At 39.7% G+C, this 23586-nt stretch overlaps 1 protein-coding gene across 2 annotated transcripts in view; it reads left to right on the forward strand.

Moving 5' to 3' along the window:
• The window catches only part of ZWILCH (zwilch kinetochore protein), a 45494-nt gene that overhangs the window by 20672 nt on the left and 1236 nt on the right, over positions 1-23586 (forward strand). For both annotated transcript variants that reach the window (XM_023220781.1, XM_023220782.1), the window contains exons 9-18: positions 1354-1447; positions 1924-1979; positions 3992-4097; positions 4645-4724; positions 8048-8204; positions 8730-8758; positions 11667-11803; positions 13253-13348; positions 16137-16249; positions 21820-21934. In XM_023220781.1, the coding sequence (XP_023076549.1) occupies positions 1354-1447; positions 1924-1979; positions 3992-4097; positions 4645-4724; positions 8048-8204; positions 8730-8758; positions 11667-11803; positions 13253-13348; positions 16137-16249; positions 21820-21908 (957 nt within the window). In that variant the 3' untranslated portion in view covers positions 21909-21934. The remainder of the gene's footprint in view (positions 1-1353; positions 1448-1923; positions 1980-3991; positions 4098-4644; positions 4725-8047; positions 8205-8729; positions 8759-11666; positions 11804-13252; positions 13349-16136; positions 16250-21819; positions 21935-23586) is intronic.

Consider the following 23586-nt stretch of genomic DNA (forward strand, 5'->3'; position numbering starts at 1 on the left):
GCATTTGGGCAGGAACATTCTTTGTGATTTGAGACCATGATGCGCACACCAAGATGTTTAACATCTCTGGCCCCCACCAGACTCCATGCCCCAAGTGCTCTTGTACTCCCAGTCATTTATGACAACAAAATTATATTCATATTTTTCTATTTTTTTTTTTTAGACGGAGTCTCACTCTGTCACCCAGCCTGGAGTGCAGTGGTGCTCACTACAACCTCCGTCTCCCATGTTCAAGTGATTTTCCTGCCTCAGCCTCCCCAGTAGCTGGGATTACAGGTGCCCACCACCACGCCCGGCTAATTTTTTGTATTTTTAGTGCAGGTTTGCACTAAAATACAACGTGGATTGCCACGTTGGCTAGGCTGGTCTTGAACTCCTGACCTCAAGTGATCCACCTGCCTCAGCCACCCAAAGTGCTGGGATTATAGGCATGAGCCACCATGCTCAGCCATCTTCATATTTTTCTAAAGACCTCCCCCCGGGAGTGGGAAGTGATAGCATTTCAACTGGGAAATGTTGTATTTTCTATTTCCTAGGAATCCATCCTTGGTACTTCTGATAGAGAAATTCTTAACTAGATCATGTCATTTTCCTGCCAGAAAAATCAACATTGGCTGTTTTCTGCCTATGAAGCTGAAAAACTTTTGAAGATCCCTTGATAGTTCAGCTGCTATTTCTTCTAGTTCTATTTCCCGCTGCTTCTTTGTTGCTTTTTCTACCCTGGTTGGGATCACACCATCCTCTTCATCTTATTTCATGCTGTTTTCCTGCCAGCCTGTGGTTCCCACATTTGAGTTGCAACTGAAGTTCCACGTTGTTTCACTGGCTATTACAGCCTAACTTGACTGCTTTTTCTTAAGTCTATTGACATATTGTATGTGCATACACATTTATATATTTTAATATAAACTTCCACTTACTGTTTACATTTATTCATCCCCAGACTATTTCATTTGTCTTGTCTGTCTGTCTTTGCCAAAGTTACATGCATCTCCAGGGCAAACCCAGTATCTTCTGTAGCACCTATGCACTTGGCATCATTGTTCAGAGCACCATCTTTGGGATCAGACCATGGAGTATATGTCCTGACACTGTCAGTTACTAATTGTGTGGCCATGAGCAAGTTACTGAATCTCTCTTAGCCTCAGTAAGATGAGAATAATAGTATTATCTACCATAGAGTTTTGTTAGGATTACATAACATGTACTATATATAAAGCACCACAGCAGTACCTGGGATGTGATAAACACTCAAGAAATGTTACTGCAATTAATATTTTTATTACATACATCCTTATTGATTAAACAGTGCTTTCTGCTAACAGGTTTTTGGGGTTTTTAAATCTCCCGTAGGTTTTGGCTGATGGTTTGAGGACTGGTGTCACTGAATGGCTCGAGCCTCTGGAAGCAAAATCTGCTGTTGAACTTGTGCAGGAATTTCTGAATGGTGTATTACTTGTTTTTATTAATTGATAATTTATACTTGCTTTGTTTAAATATAAGTTTCTCTTTAAGCTTGATATTCTTTTTTGATTGGTATATATACAAAGCTGTGAGATCTGTAATGGTCAGAGGGACAGCTTTTGTTCTGAATTGCTAATGGTAGAGATCTAAGTAATCCTAAGAATTAATAAAATTTAATTTATATTTGAGATTGAAGGAAAAAGGAGATGAAACAGTAGCCTCTGTATACCTAGCACGTGCCTGATGCCATGTGTCAGGGGCTTTTCTGTTACCTCAGTTCATCTTCACACCCCCACCTGAGGGTTATCTGTTATAATCTCCACCTAAGAGTTCAGTGATTTGCTAAAATCCTCAGTTATGCTTCTACTGTCCCCGTTTACCATTTGAAAATAGGATTAGAATGGAAATAATTTGGAAAGCAGAAAAATCAAGAGCTAATAAACTTCTGCCACTTTCTAGACTTAAATAAGCTGGATGGATTTGGTGATTCTACGAAAAAAGACACTGAGGTTGAGGTAAGTGATTATTATCAGTTAGAAATATACACAGAAATAGCTTTTAAAATTCAGTTATGCTGACATCTTTCATGTTGTACCATTGCAAATGGATTTGGTATATCAAGGCAGCATTTAGAGAATTTTTTTTTTTTTTTTTTACTTTAAGTTCTAGGGTACATGTGCACAACGTGCAGGTTTGTTACATATGTATACATGTGCCATGTTGGTGTGCTGCACCCGTTAACTCGTCATTTACATTAGGTATATCTCCTAATGCTACCCCTCCCCACTCCTCCCACCCCCGGCAGGTCCCGGTGTGTGACGTTCCCCACCCTGTGTCCATGTGTTCTCATTGTTCAGTTCCCATCTATGAGTGAGAACATGCAGTATTTGGTTTTCTGTCCTTGTGATAGTTTGCTTATAATGATGGTTTCCAGCTTCACCCATGTCCCTATAAAGGACATGAACTCCTCCTTTTTTATGGCTGCATAGTATTCCATGGTGTATATGTGCCACATTTTCTTAATCCAGTCTATCATTGATGGACATTTGTGTTGGTTCTAAGTCTTTACTATTGTGAATAGTGCCGCAGTAAACATATGTGTGTGTGTGTCTTTATAGCAGCATGATTTATAATCTTTTGGGTATATGCCCAGTAATGGGATTGCTAGGTCAAATGGTATTTCTAGTGCTAGATCCTTGAGGAATTGCCACACCGTCTTCCACAATGGTTGAACTAGTTTACAGTCCCACCAACAGTGTAAAAAGTGTTCCTATTTCTCCACATCCTCTCCAGCACCTGTTGTTTCCTGACTTTTAATGATTGCCATTCTAACTGGTGTGAGATGGTATCTCATTGTGGTTTTGATTTGCATTTCTCTGATGGCCAGTGATGATGTTAGGGGGAATTTCTGTTGATCTTTATTGTCAGCACTGGTTATTGTTTTCCTTAAGAACTAATAAATATTTTAATTTAATTTAATTGTTATTATTATTTTTTGAGACAAGGTCTTGCTCTGTCACCCAGGCTGGAATACAGTGACTCCATCACGGCTCACTGCATTTTTGACCTCCAGGGTTCAAGCGATCCTCCCACCTCCGGTCCTCGAGTAGCTGGGACTACTGGTGTGGACCACCATGTCTGGCTAATTTTTAAATTTTTTGTAGAGATGGGGTCTCACTATATTGCCTAGGCTGGTCTTGAACTCGTGGGCTCAAGCAGTCCACCTGCGTTGGCCTCCCAAAGTGCTGAGATTATAGGCATAGCCACTGCCTGGCCAGAACTGATAAATATTTTTGAAGAGAACTGATATATATGTATTATTAGTTGCTCAATTGCAGAGAAGTAGAAATGAATATGTTAATATTACTATAAGATGACTCTACTATCATATATTAGTATACTATAAGATGGTACTGTTAAACTAGATATATTCTCATCTGACAAATAGGAAAATGGACACCAAGGTAATTTAATTATTTTTTTTACATGGAAGGAAAGTTGAATGCTCACTTTTAGGCGTTATAGTTTTAAAACAATATTAAAGGTCTTGTTTTTCACTGTTGATTTGTATGTCCTCATTAGTGAATGAAGTTGTAGAACATGCATTCATATCTTTGTGTGTGTTCATGAATCCATAATTTCTCAGAGCAGCATTTGAAGGCTTAAATTATTTCACTTAAAAAAAAAAAACTGGGCCGGGCGCGGTAGCTCACGCCTGTAATCCCAGCACTTTAGGAGGCCGAGACGGGTGGATCACGAGGTCAGGAGATCGAGACCATCCTGGCTAACACGGTGAAACCCCGTCTCTACTAAAAAAATACAAAAAACTAGCCGGGCGAGGTGGCGGGCGCCTGTAGTCCCAGCTACTTGGGAGGCTGAGGCAGGAGAATGGTGTAAACCCAGGAGGCGGAGCTTGCAGTGAGCTGAGATCCGGCCACTGCACTCTAGCCTGGGCGACAGAGCAAGACGCTGTCTCAAAAAAAAAAAAAAAAAACTGAATATTCTTTGAAGCTTGCCTCTTTTTCAGACAGTGAAGCATGACACTGCTGCAGTTGATCGTTCCGTCAAGCGTCTTTTCAAAGCTCGGAGTGATCTTGATTTTGCTGAGCAACTGTGGTGCAAAATGAGCAGTAGTAGGTGTTCATCATTATTTAAATGTTTCCTCTTATTTCTTAGGTTTATTTTTAAGTCCTTTGGAAATAATACAGTGTGTACCACTAGTCTTGTGGGGAAATCTGGTTCTTAACTTTATCTAATTCGTTTCTAACGATACATTGGTACATTCTGCGTAAGAATTGTACTAAGACAAAGTAATTTGTAGAATTATCCTTTTCTCCTGCCTTTTTAAGTATAAGACTTAGGTAATTTTCATGCTCTATTTATATGAACCAAAACATATATCTTACTGAAATTATAATTATTATAAAAAGGAAAAGATATTCTTTAGTATTTTACTAAGCGTGTTGTTTTATGGCAATCTGAGTTTGATTTCTTTCTTTAGAAATGCATTAAATCTTTTTTTTTTTTTTTTTTTTTTGCCGCTTTAATTTATTTCCCTTTCCCCTACCCATAAAGTACAGATTCTTGCTTTCTACTTCATTTGTGTATCCTTAAGATTAATGATATTTTTGATCTGTAGAAATACCCTGAAAATAATGTTACACTGACTTGTTTTCCAAGGTGTGATTTCATACCAAGACTTGGTGAAGTGTTTCACATTGATCATCCAGAGTCTACAACGTGGTGATATACAGCCATGGGTAGGTTTCACAGTGTGTGTGTCAGATCATTTTCTCAGCAGCATGGCATGATGGTTAAAGACACAGGCTCTGAAGCCGACTGCCTGAGTCTGAATTTCAGCTCTGCTACTTTCTAGCTGTGTCAAGTTGGCCAGGTTCCTTTACTTTTCTGTGTCCCAATATCCTCATCTGTAAAGTAAAGGTAAGAATAGTGTCTACCTTGTAGTGTTCCAGGATTGACTAATGTTATCCATGTAACGCACCTAGTGCCTAGCTCATAGTTAAGTGCCCAGTGTGTGTAAACTACTAATATTGTCATTGTTAAGTGTTGCTGTGAATGAGTATTCTCATATACTACTGATGAGAATGCAAATTTAGATGTTCTCTAAAAAGCAATTTTGGTAATGTATTGAGATCATAACAATGTATCATGGCCTTTGAACCAAGAATTCTTTTGTTAGGATGTACCCTAAGCTCATACACATAAATATGTATCAAGACTTTATGTATCAGAATAGTCATTTATATTGGCATAAAATTTTAAATGACCTAAATTTCCCTTGCTAATGGAATGGCTAAGTAAATAATGATATAGCTATATATGGCACATGTAGTAGTTGCTGAAAAAATGATGCTGACAAATGATATGGAGAAATGCTTATAATATTCGATAAAAAGGAATATACACAATTATATGAATGTAACTTTTGGAGAGAAAAATATGGAAACAAATATGCTAAAAATCTTAAGAGCAGTCACCTCTGGTGGAAGGGTTACAGATGACTTTTTCCGGTCAAGCGCAGTGACTCACGCCTGTAATTCCAACTCTCGGGAGACTGAGGCTGGCAGATCACTTGAGGTCAGGAGCTCAAGACCAGCCTGGTCAATATGGTGAAATTCTGCCTCTACTGAAAATCAAAAAAATTAGCCGGGCATGGTGGCAGGCACCTGTAATCCAGGATACTCAGGAGTCTGAGGCAGGAGATTGCTTGAACCTAGGAGGCGGAGGTTGCAGTGAACTGAGATTGCACCACTCCACTCCAGCCTGGGCAACAGAGTAAGACTCTGCCTCAAAAAAAAAAAAAAATTTTTTCCAACTGTGTTATATCTGCTTTATGAATTTTCCACAGTGAATTTGTGCTACTTTTATAGTCAAGAAAAATCTAGGTAAAAAGTTAAAAACAAAAAGATTTTTAATAGGAATTACTTTAGATAATATGACTGCCAATTCATAATTATAAAAGTTATAAACTTTTATACGTGTGAACAAAGGTACATTCCAGAGTAAAGGCCTGCAAGCTCTGCTTAATTGGGCATTAGTGATTCTAGACATTTTAGTTTTAGCCGTTGAATTTTTCTCTTGAGAGTTTCTGTGTTCATGAGATGTTTACAAGTATAACCTTACCATGTACTGAGTGCAAACAAAGTGAAACTATTTATGTATATATTGTAAAAAGACCTTGCAAAGATTATGATGAAAGTTAAAGTAGAGAAATAGAAAGTAGTGGGAAAATGACAGATATTTTATGTGTACCTAAAATGAATTAACATTTGGAACACATATTAAATTGTAAATTCATAGCTCTTTTTAATTTACAAATTATCAAGTTCGTATGTTGGATATTGTAGCCAATGAGGAGTTCCTTATGAACATGCATGGACCATTGAGGGAGTTTGTTTTACTGCAGCAACAGATTTGTGGTGTAGATGAAGATGTTCAGTTGTGGAAAAGATGCCCAAAAGCACTTAAATCAGCTAGGAGAAGAGAATTCCTAGTTGTAAAATTTCAGAGGAACAACTCTGGCTTCTCTTTGGTTGAATTGTATCTGGGGATGATAAGTTTAAACCCTTCTTAGTTGCTTTGAACTTAATCAAATGAGATAGGAATGGTATTTTATTTTATTTTATTTATTTTATTTTATTTATTTTTTTGAGATAGAGTCTCACTCTATTGCCCAGGCTGGAGTGCAGTGGCACAATCTTGGCTCACTGCAAGCTCCACCTCCCGGGTTCACGCCATTCTGCTGCCTCAGCCTCCCGAGTAGCTGGGACTGTAGGCACCCGCTACCATGACTGGCTAATTTATTCTATTTTTTAGTAGAGACAGGGTTTCACCGTGTTAGCCAGGATGGTCTTGATCTCATGACCTCGTGATCTGCCTGCCTCGGTCTCCCAAACTACTGGGATTACAGGTGTGAGCCACCAGGCCCGGCCTATTTTTTTTACGTATTTATTTATTTATTTATTTTTATTTTTTTGAGCCAGAGTCTTGCTCTGTTACCCAGGCTAGAGTGCAGTGGTGCGATCTCAGCTCACTGCAGCCTCTGCCTGTCAGGCTCAAGCTATTCTCCTGCCTCAGCCTCCCAAGCTGGGACTATAGGCGCTCCCTACCATGCCCAGTTAATTTTTAAAAAGTATTTATTATTATTATTATTATTATTTGAGACAGAGTCTCGCTCTGTTGTCTAGGCTGGAGTGCAGTGGCGCAATCTCGGCTCACTGCAACCTCCGCCCTCCCGGGTTCAAACGATTCGCCTGAGTAGCTGGGGCTACAGGTGCATACCACCACACCTGGCTAATGTTTTGTATGTTTAGTAGAGACAGGGTTTCACCAAGGTAGCCATATGGTCTCGATCTCCTGACCTCATGTTCTGCCTGCCTCGGCCTCCCAAAGTGTTGGGATTACAAGTGTGAGCCACTATGCCCAGCCAATTTTGTATTTTTATTAGAGATGGGGTTTCACCATGTTGTCCAGGCTGGTCTCAAACTCCTGACCTCAAGTGATCTGCCCTTCCCAGCCTCCCAAGTGCTGGAATTACAGGTGTGAGCCGCTGCGCCCAGTCCCAGGAATGGAATTTTAAAAACTGATATTCAGACTAGGCGCCGTGGCTTACACCTATAATCCCAGCACTTTGGGAGGCCGAGGTGGGCGGATCATGAGGTCAGGAGTTTGAGACCAGCCTGGCCAACATGGTGAAACCCCATCCCTACTAAAAATATAAAAATTAGCCAGGCATGGTGGCATGCTCCTGTAAGCTCAGCTACTCAGGAGGCTAAAGCAGGAGAATTGCTTGAACCCAAGAGGTGGAGGTTGCTGTAAGCCAAGATCGTGCCACTGCACTCCAGCCTGGGTGACAGAGCAAGACTGTCTCAAGAAAAAAAAAAAAAAAAAATACTGACGTTCATAACTTGGGGGGTTTTGTTCAAACAGTTTATAGTCTTAGGAGACCAAGAATGCAAGCTTATAATTTTTAGCTTGTAGCTACTGTCATTTGCTTCTTTTTTGCTTGCTGGGTTTGTGTATGTATTTATTCATGGTTTTATAAAATTTCCTTGATTTCTAGCTCCATAGTGGAAGTAACAGTTTACTAAGTAAGCTCATTCATCAGTCTTATCATGGAACCATGGACACAGTTTCTCTCAGTGGGACTACTCCAGTTCTAATGCTTTTGGAAATTGGTTTGGACAAACTAAAGAAAGATTATATCAGTTTTTTCATAGGTAAGTCTCTTTCCTGGCTCAAAAAGTTAAAAAACACATCACAGTTATCACTCACAGATACTCTCAGATTTTCTCTCTCTGCTTGCCCCTCATCATATGTAGTCCTTCCTGACTTCGTACCTGGTTCACTATGAGACAAGCATTTCCCATCTCTGGGCCTTAGTTTCCCCCCAATAAAGATATCAAATTCATTATATCCATAGTTCTTGACAATTTATTTGTTTTTAGTTCAAACATTTGAGGTTCTATGAAGTTAGTATTGTAAATAAAACGTTCCTTTTATGAGAGGCTGTTTTAATACTCCACACTTGGTTGTTTTTATGAGGAAGAAGCTGTGATCATTTTTAGAATAAGTATTAGTATATATTTATGGTATAATATAATAGAAAACTTGGCCTTTTGTGAGGAACTACTTAGCTTGACAATCTCTTTCATATAGGATCTATAAAAAATTTATATAGATTCCTTAACATGTAATAGAAAATACCTGAAGTGTTTTTGCATGTATGTGTTTTTTCTTAATAGGTCAGGAACTTGCATCTTTGAATCATTTGGTGAGTTTTTTAATTCTAAAATTGGTTTTTCTTCAGTCACTCTGTGTGCAGTTTATTAACTGCCAATAATATGCCAGTCACTCTCCTAGATCCTGGGAAACAGATAAATAAGAAAAGTCAGTGCCCTTAATTATTACTGCCTAGTAAGATAGACAAAAAAGTAGCGCATTCAATGTCATTTCTCACTGTCTGTAAATTTGTGATACTTATATATAGTTATATCCTACTCAAGCCAATGTACTACCACACATCTCATCTATCTAGAATGGTTAGGGAATGTCTTTCTTTGATAGGTTCTGTAAAGCAATATTTGTTTTATATTCTTTTTACCCATTTATATTACACTTGAAAGTTTATTTTCCAAAAAAATTATAATCTTTAATATATATTTCTGGGCTTCAGGGTCATCGTTATGAACTTCGTTGTATTTTCCTAGCCCATTTAGAAACTTTAGAAAGTTGACTACTATCTGTACTGATCTTTGACGTTCATTGGAAGATCCTTTTGAAAATGAATTTATAGTATCAATTTGTTTATCATTTCTCTCATGAAAATACAAGATAGAAAAACTAGCTATATCTGTTGTGCAAAATAGACTCAACTGGATCCTTCTGAGGTTTAATTTTTACTATTCAAATTTTAAACATTTCATTAAGGGTATGTATTTTTAGTGGAAACGTGTTCTAACAAAAACTACACACACATACACACACACTTGTTCCTGCATGTCTGTGGGTTCTGCATCCATGGATTCAACCAACTGCAGATTGAAAACGTTTAAAAAAAGAAAATAGGCTGGGCACAGTGGCTCCCGCCTGTAATCCCAACACTTTGGGAGGATCACTTGAGCCCAGGAGTGTGAGATCAGCCTGGGCAACATGGGGAGATTCCATCTCTACAAAAATAAAAAATTTAGCCAGGCATGGTTGTCTGTGCCTGTGGTCCCAGCTACTTTGGGAAGCTGAGGTAGGAAGCTCACTTAAGCAGGGGAAGTTGAAGCTGCAGTGAGCTGTATCATGGGCTACTTTTTTGTCTATCTGCACTCCAGCCTTGGTGACAGAGCAAGACCCTGTCTCAAGAAAAGGGATGATTATGTCTGTACTGAGTATGTGTGGACTTCTTCTTGTCATTATTCTCTCTTTTTTTTTTTTTGTCATTCTCTAAACAGTAAATGTAACAACTATTTACGTGGCATCTACGCTGTATTAGGCATTACAAGTAATCTAGAAGTGAAGTAATCTAGAAATGATTTAAAGTATACGGGAGGGTATGCATAGGTTATACACAAATATTATACTATTTTATATAAGGGACTTGAGTATCCATGGATTTTGGTATACAAGGGGGATCCTGGTACCAATCCTCCATGGATACCAATGGACAACTGTATCTGTATATACAGTCATGCTTCACTTAATGATGGGGATACATTCTGAGAAATGTGTCATTATTTTTTTAAATGTGTCATTAAGTGATTACTTATTGTTCAAATTTCAGGGAGTGGCGTAAACAAATTTATATGGTTCAAACCTACTGCACACCTAGGCTATAAACCTGTACAGCATATTTTTTTACTGAATACTATAGGTAATTGTAACCTAATGGTATTTGTGTGTCTAAACATAGAAGGGGTACAGTAAAAATAACATATAAAAGATAAAAACGTGGATACGTGTACAGGGCACTTACCATGAATGGAGCTTGCAGCACTGGAAGTTGCTCTGGGTGAGCCAGTGAGTGGTGAGTGAATGTGAAGGTGTAGAACATTACTGTCCTCTACTGTAGACTATAAACACTGTACACTTAGGCTACACCAAATTTATTTAAAAATTTGTTTCTTCAATAAAAACCATAACTTACTATAGCTTTTTTACATTATAAACTTTTAAATTTTTCTAAACTTTTGATTTTTTTGTAGTAACACTTAAAACAGAAACACATTGTACAGGTATATAAAAATATTTTTCCTTTGTATTCTTATTCTATGAGCTTTTTTCTATTTTTAACTTTTTTTATGTATTAAATTTATTTGTTAAAAACTAAGACACAGACACACATATTAACCTAGGCCTACACAGGGTCCGGATCATTAGTATCACTGTCTTCCGCCTCCATATCTTGTCCCACTGGAAGCTCTCCAGGAGCAAGAACACACATGGAACTGTACCACTGAGAATAGTGCCTTCTGGAATACCTCCTGAAGCATCTGCCTGAGGCTCTTTTTGAGGAATAGTTTTGTTCATACCAATATCACAGCAAACAAGGGAATAATGCATTGCACTCCATTACAGCTACAAAGTCACTAGGCGAGAGGGATTTTTCATTTCTATTGTGATCTTATAAGACCACAGTAGGCTGGGCCCAATGGCTCATGCCTGTAATCTCAGCACTTCGGGAGGCTGAAGTGGGTGGATCACTTGAGGTCAGGAGTTTGAGACCAGCCTGGCCAACATGGTGAATTCCCATCTCTAGTAAAAATACAAAAATTAACTGGGTATGGTGGCGCACGCCTGTGATCCCAGCTACTCAGGAGGCTAAGGCGGGAGAATCACTTGAATCCGGGAGGTGGAGGTTGCAGTGAGCCAAGATCACGCCATGGCTCTCCAACCTACGTGGCAGAGTGAGACCCTGTCTCAAAAAATAAAATTAAATTAAATTAAAAAGTCCACTATAATATGTGTGATCCATTGTTGACTCAAACACTGTTATATTGTGCATGACTGTAATTTATTTTGAATAATAGTATTGAAAGGTGGGAAATTCTATCTAGCTGCTTCTGGTCTTTTTTTTTTTTTTTAATCCCTGTTATCAAGCATCCAAATTTAGGTGTAGCAGGCATATGTATATTCTTTACAGAGGTTATACTAGTGCTTTAAATCTCTATTTTGCTTATATTTTTTCATTCCAGGAATACTTCATTGCTCCATCAGTAGATATACAAGAACAGGTTTATCGTGTCCAAAAACTCCACCATATTCTAGAAATATTAGTCAGTTGCATGCCTTTCATTAAATCTCAACATGAACTCCTCTTTTCATTAACACAGTAAGTATATCTGTATTCTTTACTTATATATAAATGTATTTCTTTTGAAATAGTTACAGCCTAAATATGTGCAGTTTTTATTACCAATTAGGATAGAACCTCTTCATCCTGTCTTTACAGTAGCATGAGTCTAAGTCAGTGCCATCGGCAGGAAAGGCTTTGGATTCAAAAGGAATCAGATTTGACATTGGCTGCATCACTTCCTAACTTCCTTAGGAAGTTTCCATCACTGAATCCTGTTTCCTCATCTGTAGAGGATCTAATAACCTCATGTGTTTGTTGTAAGGATGAAATTATGTAATGTGTATAACATACCTGATACTTAATAGGTGCTTAATAAACACTAATTCCTTCTCTTCTTTATACCCCTGTCAATTTGGGTCAAAATAGCCTTGCCAGCCATCTAAATGATAATAATGGAATCAAATAGATTACTAGACCTCTGTCAGTAGCCCTGCTGTAATTGTAGAGACTGCTGTAATTTAAGCTTCCAATTAGTTTGACTAGAGGTTATTTGGAATAATTCTCAGACACAGACTGCTGGTGTCTTATGCATATTTGAGGCCTCAAATTAGGAAATGAACTGTCCAGTGGAAGGACTGGGTTTCTTTTCCCTCTGGAAGGAAATGTACCATTACATTTTCCAAAATTAGAATTTGCCAGCTGGGTACGGTAGCTCGCCTGTAATCCCAGCACTTTGGGAGGCCTAGGTGGGTAGATCACGAGATCAGGAGTTCGAGACCAGCCTGGCCAACATGGTGAAACCCCGTCTCTACTAAAAATACAAAAAATTATCTGAGCGTGGTGGCAGGTGCCTGTAATCCCAGCTACTCGGGAGGCTGGGGCAGGAGAATTGCTTGAACCCGGGAGGCGGAGGTTGCAGTGAGCCAAGATCGCGCCACTGTGCTCCAGCCTGGGCGACAGGGTGAGACTCCACCTCAAAAAAAAAAGAAAAAATTAGAATTTGCCTCAGTTGTAGAGGGGAAAGTTTGAAATTGTTATTGTTTATAGAATCTCAAAGGTTTTTTTTTTGTTGTTTTTCTTTTTGCCCATTATAGATAATTGGAATGAATGAGTTAACTATAATTCCTTGGGCTCTGAAAACCATGGAAGCTGTACTTTTGTTTCTCTTCTGCCTCTTTTTTTTTTGTATTGTTTTTCTCTTTCTGTAACCTGTCTCCCCACGAAGCCTTTCTTTGGCCTCAAATATATTTTATATTTATGAGAAATATGTCTATTAATTTTTAAAAAGTGAATGAGATTTGTTTTCAAAGAAAAAAACAAACTAAGTTTGGTTTGGGGGGTTGTTTTGTTTACTTTTGTGGCATTCGCTGATGTTTTAGTTAGTAGTACTCAATAAAATGTTTCCCTTACGAGCTTTCGACTACTAGAAAACCATTATCTCAAATGGCTCTTTTTTCCAAAGGAGGTTCAATTTTGTTTTTTCAGGATCTGCATAAAATATTACAAACAAAATCCTCTTGATGAGCAACACGTTTTTCAGCTGCCAGTCAGACCAACTGCTATAAAGAATTTATATCAAAGGTAAGCAGTTTTGGCTAGGCGTGGTGGCTCATGCTGGTAATCCTAGCACTGTGGGAGGCTGAGGTGGGAGGATAACTTGAGTTCAGGAGTTCAAGACCAGCCTGGGCAACATAATGAGACCCTGTCTCTATTAAGAAATAATAATAGCTGGGCGTGGTGGCTCACGCCTATAATCCCAGCATTGCCTCGGAGGCCGAGGCAGGTGGATCCCCTGAGGTCAGGAGTTCGAGAGCAACCTGGCCAACATGGTGAAACCCCATCTCTCCTAAAAATACAAAAATTAGCCAGGTGTAGTGGCGTGCACCTGTAATCCCAGCTACTCGGGAGGCTGAGGCAGGAGAATCGCTTCAACCTAGGGTGCAGAGGTTGCAGTGAGCTGAGATCATGCCATTACACTCCAGCCTGGGCAACGAAAGCGAAACTCCATCTCAAAATAATAATAACAATAATAAATAAGCAATTTAATGTATTATCTTAAGTCCAGCCATGATCCCAGGCAAGATTTCAGTGTTCATATTCAGTAGGGACCTCATGACCCAGAGCTTTGTCACCTCTGAAACCTTAATCATCTCTGACCACAGTCTGACAAAGTTCTCCCTCTTCCTCCTCTCAGACCTCTCTCTAGACTGTTGGGCTTCTAGTCTTTCATTTTTCTCTGTATTTGTTATTCCTTCAGAGAACAGTGGAAAGTATAGCCCGAAAGGAAATGACAGATGAGGAGAAAAATGGCCAGGATAGTGATAATAGGGGCTAGGGTATAACTGTGGGAGTGCGAGAAGGGTTTGGGATTAGGGGAAGTATGGTGAGGCTGAGATGATAGATTGTTCATCCACATGGACACTGAGGTTGCCTCCAGTGAGGGTCTCCCTGACTCTTCTCTCAGCATATGATATACTTGAAATTTCTCTCATACTACAGCCACTCTGTTTAGTTCGTTCTTAGTCAAACTCCCATCACTCCCCCTGAAATTGCTCTGGCAAAGGTCACCAATGGCCTTCTAATTGTCAAATCCAGTGGATGCATTTCAGTAAAAGATTGTTTTCTGTCTAGCACCTTGTGTAATTGGTTGGCCCACCAATTCTTCCTACTTCAGTAAGCACTTTTTTTTTGTTTGTTTGAGGGAGAGTTTTGCTCTTGTTGCCCAGGCTAGAGTGCAGTGGCGCAATCTCAGCTCACTGCAACCACCGCCTTCTGGTTTCAAGTGATTCTCGTGCCTCAGCCTCCGAAGTAGCTGGGATTACAGGCGCCCACCACCACGCCCGGCTAATTTTTGTATTTTTAGTAGAGACGGGGTTTCACCATGTTGGCCGGGCTGGTCTCTAACTCCTGACGTCGTAATCCACCCACCATGGCCTCATAAAGTGCTGGGATTACAGGTGTGAGCCACCACACCCGGCCTACTTCAGTAAGCACTTATAAGGCTGTTTGGCATTTAGCACTGTTGCTTTCTTGAACCTGTCTCCTTAGTTTCTGTGACATAGCATCTGTCTTAATTTGATTTCTACCTCTCTAGCCCACCTGAAAGGCTGAGAAGAGTTCTCTTTTCTTCTTCCTCAGCCACTTTTCACCAGAACTCTACCCTCTGCCTTCTTTTCTTATTACTTCCTATCTTCCCTTGGTGATTGCATTTATTTTCAAGGCTTCAACTCATCTAGGCTAACGATAATTCATAACTCACATCTCCAGCTTCTCTGAGCTTCAGACCCATCTTTCTAAAAGCTTATTAGCTGAGAATCCCCAGCTTATTGAAGTAGCAGTTCAAACTCTCAAGCCAAACACCTCATCTCTTTCTCTGCTTTTTCCTCCTCCCATACTTCGTCTCTCAAATGACCATCGTTAATCTCTACCTAATGCCCAAAACATAAAGCTAGTGCTTATTCTCCACTCATTCCTCATTCCTTTAAATGGTTACCGACAGCCTGGGCAACATGGTGAAACCCTATCTCTACAAAAAAATATAAAAATTAGCCAGGCCTGGTGACATGCACTTGTAGTCCCAGCTACTAGGGAGGCTGAGGTGGGAGGATTGCCTGAGGCCTGGAGGTCGAGGCTGTAGTGAACTGTGATCACGCCACTGCACTGCAGTCTGGGTGACAGAGCAAGATCCTGTCTCAAAAAAAAAAAGATTACTGAGTCTAGACCTTGGTAACTCTAGAATTTGTCCCCTTCTCTACATCTTCACACCATCATAACTTTGTTTCACATCCGCATCATTTCATACCTGGACTGTGGTAAAACCCTTTTTCCTAACTGTGCTCTCTGCCTCTGTTATCTTTTCTATGTCATTGCCAAAATGATCCTCCTAAAAATTCAGATCCCGCCAGGACTTCCTCCTGTTTAAATGGCTCCTATCACAGGGATGCTCTGTTACTGCATTTCTTCAGACATTCTACTTTTTTAACCCTCGGTGCCTACTCATGCTTCATTCCTTCATCCTAGACCTTATCTGCCTGACTAACTGCTTGTTATTTCACAGTTAGCTCACACATTACAGCCTCTGAGGATTCTTTCCAACTCTGCAATCCCCAATCTGAGTTACATTCCTGTCTTCTGTTTTCCCCTAACATACCTAGTATTTCTCTCTTGTAGCTTTTTTTTTCCAAATTGTTATTTTTATTCTTGTTTTTCTCCCTCTTTGACTATACACCTCAAGGGCGAGAATTGTGACCCGTTTACCTCTTTGTCCTCAGTGCTTATCACTTGAGGACTTCACTAAATGGCTTTAGAGGGAAGGAAGTAAATGGCTGTTTTTGACAATTTTTCTTTTGTTGTTTTATTCTTTCCTTAGTGAGAAGCCACAGAAATGGAGAGTGGAAATATATAGTGGTCAAAAGAAGATTAAGACAGTTTGGCAACTGAGTGACAGCTCACCCGTAGACCATCTGAATTTTCACAAACCTGGTAAAGATGGTTTATAATCTGTTCAGATAAATAATTCCAATAGAAAATAAACTAAGTCTGGCTGGGCACAGTGGCTCACACCTGTAATCCCAGCACTTTGGGAGGCCAGGGCGGGCAGATTGTCAGAGCTCAGGAATTTGAGACCAGCCTGGCCAACATGGTGAAACCCCATCTCTACTAAAAATGCAAAAAATTAGCCAGGCATGGTTGCATGTGCCTGTAGTCCCAACTGCTCAGGTGACTAAGGTACAAGAATTCCTTGAACCCAGGAGGTGGAGGTTGCAGTGAGCTGAGATCGTGCCACTGCACTCCAGCCTGGGTGACAGAGTGAGACTCTGCTTCCAAAAAAAGAAAATAAACTAAATCTTACTGGAATGGATTGTTATTATAGCTCTTGTGTGCCCAGTTTTTTTTTTCTTTCTTTTTTCTTTCTTTTTTTTTTTTGAGATGAAGTCTTGCCCTGTTGCCCAGGCTGGAGTGCAATGGCGTAATCTTGGCTCACTGCAACCTCTGCCTCCTGGGTTCAAGTGATTTTCCTGCCTCAGCCTCCCAAGTAGCTGGGATTACAGGTACCTGCCACCACACCCAGCTAATATTTTATATCTTTAGTAGAAATGGGTTTTACCATGTTGGCCAGGCTGGTCTCAAACTTCTAACCTCATGATCCGCCTGCCTTGGCCTCCCAAAATGCTAGGATTACAGGTGTGAGCCGCCACTCCCGGCCTGGGTCCAGTTTTAAGTAATTTTCCTGAACTCTTACATGTAAAACATATTCTTTAAAAAAGAAAACTGCTGGGCCCGGTGGTTCAAGCTTGTAACCCCAGCACTTCGGGAGGCTGAGGCAGGTGGATCACTTTGAGCTCAGGAATTAGAGACCAGCCTGGGCAACATGGAGAAACCCCACCTCTATAAAAAGCAAATACAAAAATTAACCGGGTGTTGGTGGCTTGTTCCTGTAGTTACAGCTACTCAGGAGGCCAAGGCTGGAGAATCACATGAACCCAGGAAGTGGAGGTCGCTGTGAGCCGATCGCACCACTGCAGTCTAGCCAGGGCAACAGAGTGAAACCCTGTCTCAGAAACACACCACACAGATACACGCACACACACAGAGAACTATCATGATTTTTATGCAACTGTAATACCCAGAAAAATTTAGTGTATTATAATCACAAAAGAATGCTTTTTCTCCTTATCTTGCATAGAGGAACTTTTACTAAAAGAGATCAACCAATGTGGACATAGGAGTAAAAATAGGTTGTAAGATGGAAATGCTGATTCATACTTGACACTTTTGGGCACTGGTTGAAACGATGATGGTTATTTCTGCCATAGTATCTTCTCCATGGTGGAAATAAGGGTTGAGGTTGCTGGTATTCTGTCACACATGGTCCATATTAGGCAAAGAATGTCTTTTAGCCCTTTGTGTAGTTAGCTAGCCTACCAAGTCTTCCTGCTTCAGGAAGTACCTTTCAAACTCCTATCTTTTATGCACGTGAGTTATAAGGTGCTGTTGTCTCTTATTCATATAGGTCTTAAATGCCTTCATTTAAATATGTAAGGATTATTTGAAAACAAATCTGATAGTTTTCAGACAGAATCTGTTAATTAGATTACAAAGGCCTACACTGCTGGAAATACAAATAGTTTTATTTTACTGATTGATAATTTGCAAAAAATTTTTCCAGAAAATGTTTGTGTTCCTGCCCTCCCAAGTATATTTTGATTTAGGTATAATGGAAATTTCTGTCAGTTAGAGGCTCTGTTCATATAGTTGAACTGTAAAAGTCATAACCAAACTGAATTTTTCGAGAGCTGTCAGTTAAAATTGTGCTGTTTTTTCTCTAAGTGTGATATAAACCCTGTAAGTGATAAAAGACTGAGAATCAGCTGTAAAAATAGAAAAAATTCTGCATGGCAAAACATATCAGAGGCAAAATAGACAAATTATAAACTAGGAAAAGAAATTTGTAGCCCAGGCTGGACACTGTGGCTCACGCTTGTAATCCCAGCACTTTGGGAGGCCACGGTGGGTGGATCACAAGGTCAGAAATTTGAGACTAGTCTGGCCAGCATGGTGAAACCCTGTCTCTACTAAAAAAAATACAAAAAAGGCCAGGCGCAGGTGCTCACGCCTGTAATCCCAGCACTTTGGGAGGCCGAGGCAAGTGGATCATGAGGTTAGGAGATCGAGACCATCCTGGCTAACATGGTGAAACCCTGTCTCTACTAAAAATACACAAAATTAGCCCAGCGTGGTGGCACATGCCTGTAGTCCCAGCAATTCGGGAGGCTGAGGCAGGAGAATCACTTGAACCTGGGAGGCGGAGGTTGCTGTGAGCCAAGATCACACCACTGCACCCCAGCCTCGGTGACAGAGCGAGACTTTGTCTCAAAAAAAAGAAATTGGCAACCCATGTTCAGAAAAGGGGATATGTTTCAGTAAGAAAAATATTAAATAACTCAGTAGAAAGATGGATAAGGTAAACTGTACCAAAAGGAAATTCAAATGTCATTTTAAAAATAAGATGTGCTTGCTTGTTCTCCCAGCTACTTGGGAGGCTGAGGTGGGAAAGAGCCCAAGAGTTCAAGGCTAGCCTGGGCAACATAGCGAGATTCCATCTCTAAAAAATGTAAAAGAATGGCCGGGCGTGGTGTCTCACGCCTGTAATCCCAGTACTTTGGGAGGCCAAGGAGGGCAGATCACGAGGTCAGGAGTTCGAGACCAGTCTGACCAACATGGTGAAACCCCGTCTCTACTAAAGATACAAAACCTCAGCTGGGCATGGTGGCACGTGCCTCTAATCCCAGCTACTTGGGAGGCTGAGGCAGGAGAATCGCTTGAACCCGATTCAAGGAGACGGAGGTTGTAGTGAGCTGAGATCGTGCCATTGCACTCCAGCTTGGGCAACAGGGTGAGACTCCATCTCAAAAAAAAAAAAAAAAGTAAAAAAATAACACATGCTCAACCTCACCTATAATAAGAGAAATGCAAATTTATATTATGTAGATACCTTTTCCATATTAGCAAAGATCGAAAAGTTTGGTGTCAGTGCTGGCATGGGTATGGGAAAATAGGCAATCATTCTCACACATTTCTGGTTGGGATATAAAGTTGTACAGCTTCTGTGGAAGGTGGTACCCATCAAAATTATAAAAGAATAGCTGGGCATGGTGGCGTGTGCCTGTAATCCCAGCTACTCGGGATGCTGAGGCAGGAGAATTGCTAGAACCTGGGAGGGGGAGGTTACAATGAGCCAAGATCCTGCCATTGCACTTCAGCCTGCGTGGCAGAGCAAGACTCCATCTCAAAAAATAAATGCATGCATACATACATACATTCTTTGGCCTAGCAATTTCATCAGTAGGAATTTTTTACACACATATAATCAGACATATGCAAACAGACCTATAAACAAGATTGTTAATTTGTGGTATTGCTTACGGTAGCAAAAACATGGAGACGGGGACTTAGAAAAAGATCTAGAAGGATACAACCCAGCTTTAGCCATGAGATGTGGAATGGTGATTGCAGAGATGATTACCAGTTTGGACTGAACATTAGAATCATCTGTGGAGCTTTTAAGGTTCTATTGCCTAAGCTAGGTGCAGTGGCTCACAATTTTGTAATCCTAACACTTTGGGAGGCTAAGGTGGGAGGATCACTTTGAGCCTAAGAATTCAAGACCAGCCTGGTTAACACAGTGGGACCCGATTTGTACAAAAAATACAAAAATTAGCTGCGTGTGGTGGCATGTGCCTGTAGTCCTAGCTACTTGGGAGGCTGAGGTGGGAGGATTAGTTGAGCTCAGGAGGTTGAGGCTGCAGTGAACTGAGGTTGTGCTACTGCACTCCAGCCTGTGTAACAGAGCAAGACCCTGTCTCGAAAAAAAAAAAAAAAGTTCTGTTGCTCATACCAAGTAAATCGGAATCTCTGGGAGTACAGCTGGGACAGGAGTAATTTGTAACATTCTTCAGGTGATTCCATTGTGCAACTGTCGTTGAGAATCACCAACCAAAAAGAAACCTATCTACATCTATTGTTTTTTAAAGAAGAAACATGCATTCTTTAAAGAATTTAAAGAATAAACATGTATTTTAAAGAAGAAAACATGTGGTCAGGAGTTCATGACCAACCTGGCTAACATGGTGAAACCCTGTCTCTACTAAAAATAGAAAAAATTGGCCAGGCGTGGTGGCGGGTGCCTGTAATCCCAGCTACTCAGGAGGCTGAGACAGGAGAATTGCTTGAACTTGGGAGGCAGAGGTTACAGTGAGATGAGATCGCACCATTACACTCCAGCCTGGGCAGCAACAGCAAAATCTGTCTCCAAAAAAATTAAGTAAATTTTATTTTGTAGAGATTAGAGTTCTGTTTTGAGGAAGTTCATACAAGACGAAACACCTTTTCCTAATAAACTGAATAAGCAAGTAAGCAAGTATACTGAACATATCATTTAAAATCTTTTTGACATGGATTGCATCAAAAAAGAGTGAAAGTTATTTTGAATGTTGGAGTTAAAGCAATTTTCTAGTGCATTGGTGCAGTGACTCCTTTTATAAAAATGAGGAATTCTTATAAAATCATATATTTGTGTGCTTAGAAACACACTCAAACTCCATTTTGGCTTGAACTTTATAACTTCTTGTACCCATCGTATATTCTTGATGTGTCTGTCTAGAAATTATTCAGTGTCTTTTAGCCCCAAAGCAAGACCCACTCTTGAAGGGTTAATCTCATTTGTATAAGTCATGGGCTATTCAGACAAACAAAGTGTTAATTATAAATATGGCTGAAAATATTTCTTTCAAAGATAATATGTTTTTAAGGAGTTAGACATCTTATTTCTTTGGACTGAGCACTTAAGTCAAATACTAGCTTTTCAAGATATTTAATGGCATGATGCTCTTGAGTAAAATAGTTGATATCAAAGGCAGGGAGACTTAAGAGAGGAAAGTGTACTTTTAGCCACCATGGAAAGAGAGGGTAATGATTTGGAGTTAATGGGGGAGAAAAAGTGTCCAGTGGAGTGCCCCCCACTCAGTGGGTGCTCAGTAAATGATTGTTGATAATGATGAAAATATGGAAACCAAAATGTTGACCCACAAGGAAGAGGACATTATCCCATCTAAATGCTGATTGGACCATTTATTTTTGAAATAAAATAGTCTTTGGGAGAAAAATGGATATGTGTCTAGCCCTAAAACTACAAATCTTAAATAGAAATTCTTTTCTGAAATTTATGTTAGAATTGGAAAAAAGACATTTGTGTAACCCTAGTTAATATGGCACAAAAAGTAAAGCAGTAAGTTTCCACATTAAAAAATATATAATTAAAAAATAATCTGCTTCATTTTAAGTTTATTTAATCATGTTTTAAGTGTATCAAGAGTTTCATATTTAAAGCAAGTGTCCTTACTGAATTTTTTCCAATGAATTCTCTTAAAGTAGAAGACACATTGCCATTTAGACCACCTCTTAGTTATTGCATTGGTGTAAAATTCAGCATTATACATGGTAGAAAAGCAAGGTGTTAAGCAGTTCTGATCTCGCTCTCTTTTTGATTACAGATTTTTCAGAATTAACACTAAACGGTAGCCTGGAAGAAAGGATATCCTTTACTAACATGGTTACCTGCAGCCAGGTGCATTTCAAGTGAAGTGTGCTGATGAAATCCTCTATAAGGTATTTATGGTCACCTTTTAGTCCCTTTGTCAAATACTTTGTAATATGTACCTTACGTTTGGTTCTTTCTACAATATCAATGTTGATTTACTACATTAGGAATAGAGATTATTAGTAATCACATAAAAGGCTTAGCAGTTGTTACTGAGCAGTATAACTCTTTAATTTTCTTTCTACCTTTTGTAGTCAACTTTTAATAGGTCAATTTAATCCTAAAAGCAGAGAAATTAAAAAAAAAAAAAAATTCGGCCGGGCGTGGTGGCTCAAGCCTGTAATCCCAGCACTTTGGGAGGCCGAGACGGGCGGATCACGAGGTCAGGAGATCGAGACCATCCTGGCTAACACGGTGAAACTCCGTCTCTACAAAAAAATACAAAAAACTAGCCGGGCGAGGTGGCGGGCGCCTGTAGTCCCAGCTACTTGGGAGGCTGAGACAGGAGAATGGCGGGAACCCGGGAGGCGGAGCTTGCAGTGAGCTGAGATCTGGCCACTGCACTCCAGCCTGGGCGACAGAGCGAGACTCTGTCTCAACAAAAAAAAAAAAAAAAAAAAAAAAAAAATTCTTGAGTGGTAATGTCTTTGCATTTAAAATCTGTATATGTAGTAGAAAGTGAGTTTGATTTTGAAAACATTGATGGAAGAGAAAAACCCTGAACAGGCATATCGATTTGCCGTTGAAAGTGAAGTTTTGTTATAAACAATTTTATTCCAGCCCAACTATAGGACAAGCCCCAGATGTAAATAGTCTCCTTAAAATGTTTTGATTTGAGATCGTATTAACCAAAAGAATTAATGGAAATGACATTTTCTACTGTCTTACTCTTTTCTGGTGTCAGAAATAGTATTTAGTAAAATCAGATGAGTAAAATGCATGAGCTTGTTCTTAAGCCATGTTTTATCCCCAAATAGATGGAAATTAATTAATTTTAGCATTTTAACATAGTTAAGAGTAAAATGAATCTTTATTATAAAAAACAAGATACTGAGTTACCTAGAAGATAAATAAAAAATAAACATATATTTATTTGAGGTATTTCATTGAATAAAGTAAGTTGAATTTAGTCGAAGTTGTCAGACTAAAGTGTCAGAAGAGTGTACGTGCTCATTTACTTGGTACCCACTTCATGCTTTTCCGTGGTTGGTTAATAATATTTACAACCTGGAAGGATTGTTATCTATAGATTTATTTTCTCTTTTGAGACGGAGTCTTGCTCTGTTGCCCAGGCTAGAGTGCAGTGGTGTGATCTCAGCTCACTGCAACCTTCAACTCGCAGGTTCAAGCGATTCTCCTGCCTCAGCCTCCCAAGTAACTGGGATTACAGGTGCCCGCCACCATGCCCAGCTGGTTTTTCTATTTTTAGTAGAGACAGGGTTTAACCACGTTGGCCAGGCTCCTCTCGAATTTCTGGCCTCAAGTGATTCACCTGCCTCAGCCTCCCAAAGTGCTGGGATTACAGGTGTGAGCCACTGTGCCCGGCCAGATTGATTTTATCTATCAGGTATAGGACAGTGCTGAGATGGCAATCATTTGAACATTAAAGTAATATTTCTGGACAGATTTTAGAGTGATAAACTATCAAGTCACAACAGTTTATATACTATGATCCCATTTTTGTAAATAATTCATAATATACATTCATTATATACAGCAA

The sequence above is a fragment of the Piliocolobus tephrosceles genome, chromosome 6 (genome assembly GCF_002776525.5).
Source record: "Piliocolobus tephrosceles isolate RC106 chromosome 6, ASM277652v3, whole genome shotgun sequence".
Taxonomy (NCBI): Eukaryota; Metazoa; Chordata; class Mammalia; order Primates; family Cercopithecidae; genus Piliocolobus; species Piliocolobus tephrosceles.